The sequence below is a fragment of the Hydra vulgaris genome, chromosome 01, assembly GCF_038396675.1.
Source record: "Hydra vulgaris chromosome 01, alternate assembly HydraT2T_AEP".
NCBI classification, from domain to species: Eukaryota; Metazoa; Cnidaria; class Hydrozoa; order Anthoathecata; family Hydridae; genus Hydra; species Hydra vulgaris.
Genome location: NC_088920.1, coordinates 49,995,017 through 50,002,836, shown reverse-complemented (window position 1 = coordinate 50,002,836; position 7,820 = coordinate 49,995,017). Strand labels below are relative to the sequence as shown.

The 7,820-nt window shown below is 29.2% G+C and overlaps 1 protein-coding gene and 1 non-coding gene across 3 annotated transcripts; one reads left to right on the top strand and one right to left on the bottom strand.

Moving 5' to 3' along the window:
* Positions 1-909: 909 nt before the first annotated feature.
* trnav-aac (transfer RNA valine (anticodon AAC)) lies at positions 910-982 on the top strand. Its single transcript has one exon. It is a non-coding gene; the product is annotated as a tRNA-Val (tRNA).
* Positions 983-4,287: 3,305 nt separating this feature from the next.
* LOC136075408 (uncharacterized) lies at positions 4,288-7,820 on the bottom strand. Of its 2 annotated transcripts, XM_065788479.1 has the most exons (3): positions 7,331-7,820; positions 5,986-6,099; positions 4,288-5,852 (listed from the first exon to the last, which is right to left on the bottom strand). In XM_065788479.1, exon 3 carries the CDS (start codon positions 5,834-5,836, stop codon positions 5,324-5,326), a length of 513 nt encoding a protein of 170 aa, XP_065644551.1. In that variant the 5' UTR covers positions 5,837-5,852; positions 5,986-6,099; positions 7,331-7,820; the 3' UTR covers positions 4,288-5,323. The 2 variants fall into 2 exon arrangements, 1 of the variants encoding a protein (XP_065644551.1); XR_010635918.1 differs by lacking the exons at positions 4,288-5,852; positions 5,986-6,099 and adding an exon at positions 6,965-7,180.

Here is a 7,820-nt window from a genome sequence, read left to right as displayed (position 1 = left end):
TCTCACTTTTGTTGAAAAAAATTTCTGAAACCCTATAAAGTTTGAACCCGTTCCGATTTGAGGGTGTACAAATTTTACGTCAACATAATTTTTTGAACGCTAAGAAATTATTCTAGGAAATTTAAAACTTTTTGATAAATATATAAATATTTAGTTGATTATAGTAAACAAAAACTTTATCAACTTGTTACCTCTCACGTTTGGAGCAAAATGGACCTTTTTTTATTTCTTTCTTTTAAAGAAAATTCTAGATATAGAAGACTTTTTTTAACAATTGACAATTGTGTCCATTTCGATTGACGATTGCCCCCACTTCGAAACCCGTGTCGTCGGCCCTCTATTTTACATAAGTTTCAACATATAAGTGTTTAGAGTTTGCTCCATGTCTGGAAGATAGGTATCACAAACACACAAAAAATGCTGCATCTGCTTTGTTCAAAATGCATCACAATTACTATTTTTTTTTTTTTATATGTATATTTTATACGATTCAGTATAAAATATACAAAGTTCAATTTTTGAAATCAGTTAATACACGTTAGAACCGGTTAGAACTAGGATCTATAGTGGGTTAAGGCACTATTTCAAAAGATTTTAACGAAGTTCATGTTAACGCCGATGAGCGAAATCGATCTAAAGATTCCAAATGGTGTTCTTTAGATTTACTATTAGGGGTAGTAAAAAGGTTTTGAAAATTATATAAAAAAAGAAAAGTTTCTTTAAATATTAAAAAAAAACTTGAAGCAAAAAAATTGTAACATCTAAAGCTCTTGTTTGGACATAATACACTGATAAAATCATACTAATTTCAAATAAAAGAATTCGACTAATTTTTAAATCGCCTTAACAACACCTAAATTTAGAAATTTGTTTATAATTAAGTATTTAAAGATTCCTTCTTAACAACGCAGTTCCATAGTGTAGTGGTTATCACGTTCGCCTAACACGCGAAAGGTCCCCGGTTCAAGCCCGGGTGGAACTATTTATTTTCATAAAATTCGATACTCATAGAACTTTGTTGAAATTATTATAGATATAAATATCTATATATAGCAAAAGATATATTAAAATATGTCTTTTGCGTACTTTTAAATCTTCTATATATATAAAGGGCAATGTGTGTGTGTGTGTTTGTTCTCTATAGAAATTCAAACCGCCGGACCGATCTCGATGAAATTTGGCATGGGGGTAGTCCTCGAGGGGGAGAAGGTTCTTAGCTGGGTTTTGACCCTGTACCCCGACCCCCGGGGTCAAGGGGGCTAAAAAATGAGCCCCCCTGACCCCGGGGTCAGGGGGGTCGATTTTTTGGGCCGATTTTTGTGTACAGATATCAGGTAAGCCAGTTTAAATATTGGCCCGGGCAACGCCGGGTAACTCCAGCTATATATATAAAGGGCAATGTGTGTTTGTGTGTGTGTTTGTTTGTTCTCTATAGAAATCCTAACCGCCGGACCGATCTCGATGAAATTTGGCATGGGGGTAGTCCTCGAGGAGGAGAAGGTTCTTAGCTGGGTTTTGACCCCGTACCCCGACCCCCGGGGTCAGAAAGCCCAAAAATAGGCCCCCTAACCCCGGGGTCAGGGGGCCCATTTTTTGGGCCCATTTTTGTGTACAGATATCAGGTAAGCCAGTTTAAATATTGGCCCGGGCAACGCCGGGTAACTCATGCTAGTATATGTATAAATGGGTGACAGGAATAACGTCGAAAAATGAATTTCGTAATAGTGTCGAATGTTTTAGAAAGGCCTAATGTCGCAAAAAAAAAAAGGAATAGTGTCGCAAATGAATTTAATGAATAGTGTCGAAAATAAAAAAAAGGAATAGTGTCGCAAATAGTAATATCGGAATAGTGTCACAAATAGTAAAAACAGAATAGTGTCGCAAATAGTAAAAACGGAGTTGTAATCGGAGAGAATTAGCGAAAAATACGGTCAAACCCAGACAAAAATAGTAAAATGCTGGAATTTGGCAAAGAGAAAGTGTACAGTCTTTGGGTACGCGTAAAATAAAAAACCTAGTTGATTGCGCTACAGTAATATCCCTTTTGGGGCAATTCTAGGGACAAAAAAGAGTCTATTTTGACACCTCTAAAATCTTATAAACTTTATACGGTTGGATGGAAAATTTTATTATGATCAATATTTATATAAGAACTATGACTTATAAGCAATTAATTGAAAAATTATTCACGCTTAAAAGAGTAAAAGAAAAATTATTCACGTTTAAAAGAGTAAAATTCGATGTTTTTGCTGCGATAAACGTTTTGTCATGATGTCAAAATATTGTCAACATTTTTGTTATATATATATATATATATATATATATATATATATATATATATATATATATATATATATATATATATATATATATATATATATATATATATATATATATATAAATGAAAACATTTAACACGAATATATATAAAAAGATAACTTTGATTCCGTTTTTTTGTTTTCTACACTATTTCTTAAGGTGGTAGTTTAGTAATTAGAAACAAAAAAATCAAACAATTTTTACAAAAAAAAAAATGTTCTACAACGTTTAATATAACATCAATAAGCAAAAAAAATAAAAAAATTTTAACAATATTTTTCCGACTTAGTAATTGCTTAAGATTTTTCAAGAACCATTATATATTTTCTATTGAAATTTTGGCTGGTGATATTACATGTGGCATTGTGTCGTGGACCAAAAGATTTCAATATGGTCAAAAAAATAAAAAAATATTTGAATTTGTGTAAATTTATGCAATTTTGGGGGGGTAATTGATGAAAAAAAAATCATTAAAAATTACTGAACGAGAGAAGCAGTGCAAATTCTTTTAGTGTGTGTTGTAGATACTAATGTAGTGAGTATGTGTGCCAAATTTCAAGTCAATTTGATTATTGGTTTTTAAAAATATCCTCGTCGCCAGACCCAAAAACATGATTTTGAGAAAAACGCAATTTAAAAAAAAAAATTGATAAAAATAGTTCAAAAAATTCTCCACTTTTATACGTTACACCTTCCAGTTCTTCATTTTGGTAACAAAACCTTTCTTTATTGCTCTTAAATTTTTTCGTCGTGATTTTGCTTTAGTACTACATTGTTTTTCTGCTTTAATGATTCTTTTCTTGTCCTTACGTAAACAGAAATTTTGCGCATTTATACTAAACTCCATTCCAAGTTCATTAAACAACTTATTTAAAAACTGTTGCCCATCATTAAAATTTAGCACAGCTGACGCTACTCCTTTACTCAGGGCAATTCTTTCAATAAATACATCTTTTGGACATCTCTTTCATATCAACTGGTTTAAAGACTCATTGGGATTCTGCGTTTTTCCATGTAAACATTTTTCAAGAAGTTAATCGGAACCAAGGTCTATAAATATTGGTTTGACGACATCGCAGACAGCAGCAGGAATGCAAATATTTTCTTTATATGACATTTTTCCAGTCAGTTTGTCAGCCTGGATTTTGCACCAAAAATCTTTGATACGCAAGCAAATTTGATGACGCGTTTCATCATCACAACTTTCAGGACAGTGAAAAAGTACAGCTGCAACACTCTTTTTCATTCCATATAAATTCCCAACGTTCTGCTTTATTGCCTTGCCATAATAATTTTGCAGTGTATTTATAACATTTTCTGTTAGCCTACTCCTCCTAACTTTTTGCTACCACATAAAATTTCTTTATTTTGCTTTTTTAAATTTCTTAATTGAGTACCAACAAGTTTTTGTATATGTCCAATGCACTCTGCTTTTTTTATTTCAAAATCTCCATAAGGTTTTACAGAAACAACATTAACATATGAACTTTTACTTTATTTTTATTAAAATAAATGTTTGTTATGTATATATATGCATATATATGTTATGTATATATGCATTAGGGTGGAGTGATTTTCATACTTTTTTGGAAATTCAACTTTAGTAACCCGGGAGTAAGTTCAACGGGGTAAAATATGAGCTCATGAAAAATTTCAGCTATCCAAAATAAAAAATGGCAAGCTTAATCGACTTTGAAAAAATGCGAAAAAACGCAATTTTTCTTAATTTTCACGTTTTTCTTCAATTTATGAAATCAATTAATAAAAATAGCAAAACCATTCAAAAGTTTATTTTTTCAAATAAATTTATTCGTAATGAAATGGTTAAATAAATTAATAATAAATTATAAAAATTTTATTTAATATAATGGTATATAGGCAATATACTCATTAAAACATTTAATTTACTTTTAGCAAGTTTTTATACCTCATTTTAACGCATATCTATTAATATAAAATGCAATCAAGTTTTAAACAGCAAACTTAAAATTACTTAACTGTATATACAAAGTTTACTTATGTAAGTTATTTTTAGTTTTTTAAAGTACAATTAGTGGCAATAAAAATAGTCATGGATACCATCACCAAAATCCAAACATGTTTTTAAGTTGTTTTTTTAATTGTTCTTTACATTATAAACACTTTATATATATTATGAACACTTAAATTCATGAATATAAAATTTCAATTGCCAAAGGGACAGCATATGCGAAATATTTCTAAAATAAATATCTTGCAAATGTGAGTCGAACACTTTACCACTACCCTACTACTGCATTGGTGCTAAATCCTAAACACACTTTTATATTCCTCGCAATCAAAAAAGTAAAAGCAAGTACATTCATATAAAGATGTTTTATTAACATCAAATGCATAACAAAATTATTTATTAAAAAACCACAAAGTCGTTTTTAGTTTCAAAATGTGGTCAAATTTCCCTGGATTTCAGTTTGGTCAAAATATATTTATGACTAGCCTCTGTAACTAATTTGAAATCACGTTCTATGCTCTGCGCATGAGAAGGAAATTCAAGTAAGTTCGGAACTTCTTTAGTTGCAACTAGTGCATCGATTTGGTCATCCTTCAACTATATTGTTGATGCCGGTTCACTGCTTTTCTTAAAGTCAATTAATTCTGTCCAAGAAGTTGCTTGAAAGTTTATGTCAACATTAGCAATATTTGTAACTTTTGATAAGAAACCAAATGTATGCATACACTTGTACAATAAAACTCACAAGTCTTACATGCTCTAGACTTAATGCTTCAGTATGAGTATACAAAGCCATGATTCGAATTGCTAAAGTCAACCATCTTGCGTTGTTTAGTGGACGAATTTTTCTTCTAAAAAATATGGGATTAACAAATCCTTTAGAAATTCCAAGACAATATTCAAATAATAGTCTTTGATCGTGACTTAAATCATTAATTACTCTAATGGGAATATTTAGTATCTCCACTGGAGTATCAATTTTGGTAAACTTCACTTGTGGGTTAAGATGGAAATCTATAGAAACTTGCTTTCCAATAGGTCCTGAAAATTTATTTTATTTGGACACTTTGAACTGCCATCAACTATTTTGAATACTTTTCGAAATGGAAGTTCATTGTGATGCAAAGTACATCCGATAAGGTGTATTTTTTTTTCTAATTTCTTTTCTAAACATGCAACAACTCCAGTTTTGAAACCTGTGTTGACATTTGTATTATCAAGAAGAAGAGCTTGTACTGAATTTAAACTATCATACTCTTTCAGAACATTATATACAACTTTACTTTGAAGTAAACCAGTTGCACCATTTGATGGAAGATTTTTATGAGAGAGATATGAACCATTTTTAAAACTATTTTCATTAGTAAAAGTTAAATGATGTTCTTTTTCAGTAACTCTCAACAAGCGAGTTTCTCCATTTTCAATGACATCCTTAAACTGAAGAACATTTTTATCATCTTTACCATCAACACCCAAACACACCAAGTTACTTAAATTATTATCATGTTGATCACCATATCTTGACATTATTTTCTTCTTCTATCTATAAAACAACTCAAAGTAAAATATTTAGCAAAATAACATATTAAATGGTTTGTAAATAAGCATTTATATAAACTAATAAATAAAGAGATATATTTATATTTGTCTAACTTATATAATGAAATAGTTAGTACCTCTCAATTTTGCTTCGATCTACAACTTGATTCAAATCTCCATGTTTAATGATTCCATAATCTAGAAGTAGAGCATTCGCTAGTGCAGCTGCAGCACGAGATGAGACATCATGCCTACAAATAAGAAACTATGAAATAAATAAACAAAACTGAAAAAGCAAAGTATATTATCTATACGTGATCCCTTAACATTCTATATTCACCCTCTCCTCTCCTACTGGGGATGAACAATGAACTTATGATTTTTTTTTCATACTTTTAATATAGTATATTTAAGAAATTCTCATCTAAACTCAATATGTATGAAAATTTTATATACCCGACAGCCTCCATTGCAAATCTATCAAGTTTAATTAAATTATTTTGAGAACTTTTTAATGGATTATATTCTTCCTCAGAATCATTTACCTGTAAAAATACTTAGTATTTAAAATATAAAAAAAAACAACCATATATTCCAAGCAGCACACTTTGTAGGGCCAACATTTAAAAAATGTTGAAATCGTTGAAACAAAGCTGTTTTAGCGTTGCCCCAGTGTGCTGTTTGCAATATATATATATATATATATATATATATATATATATATATATATATATATATATATATATATATATATATATATATAAATTAGATAAAACCCATTTAATTTTTTTCTTATATTCTATTATTATAGTCAGGAACCTTCCTGATAAACTTACAGATGGTGACACAATTTATTTAAGAAAAAAATTAGATAAGTGTTTTTACTAATTTACTATTGCTCTGTTCTTTAAGAACATTGAGTACTCATTTGTAGGTTATTATAACATATATATATATGTATATATATATATATATATATATATATATATATATATATATATATATATATATATATATATGTATATATATATATATATATATATATATATAAAAATATATATATATATATATATATATATATATATATACAAATATACATATATATGCTATCAAAACATCTGGATCAGATGCTGAAACTTCAGATATGTGACCAGAATCAATCAATGAGTTATGAGCATAAGGCATTTTAACATGATCTGTAAGCTCTACTTGACCTAACCTTTTCGGAGTAAATGTACCAGATTTTAAATTAGCCTTTCCTAGCTGATAAATACCTTTTGGACCAATCTTGTTTCTCTGGTCACAAATATATGCCCTGTCTTCAGAAGGGACCTTAAATTTAATTTTTTTAAATAATCAACTACTTCAGTTTAATTGAAGTGAAATCAAAGTATAATAAAAAATTCTTAGTACAATAATTGCAGATTAAAACAACAAATATTCTAATATATACAATAATATATAAAAAATTTAATCAAATACCTTTCTAGTTTTACAAAGACACAAGATGTGCTCTACTTGGCAATTGATGATGCTACACTTAACATCCCTGTCATTACATAAAACAGTCGCTAATTCACAAGTACATGATGATATATCAAAGAGTTTATCTAAAATCATATCTTGATACTCCTTACTTTTAGATTTACAACGTCCTCGGTTTATAGATTTTACTCTTTCAAAAAGATTTCTTAATTTTCTTAAGATTGAATTTCTCTGAAGAAGAGGTAGACGTGGGTTTACTTTATTCCACAAAGTACTAAGAGAATTTTCAACCTCTTCTAGTAGATTCTGTTTGGAAATATTTTGGTTATTGCTTTCAGTAAAATAAAAAAACTGAATTACTTGACGAAATGTTGGAAGATCAGCTGAAGGTATTTCTGATGGGAGGCCTCCGTATTTTAAACTATTTTCCAAACGAGTTTTCCTGGATTTGCTCTTAGGAATTTTTTCTATAAATTGTTTTGCTATT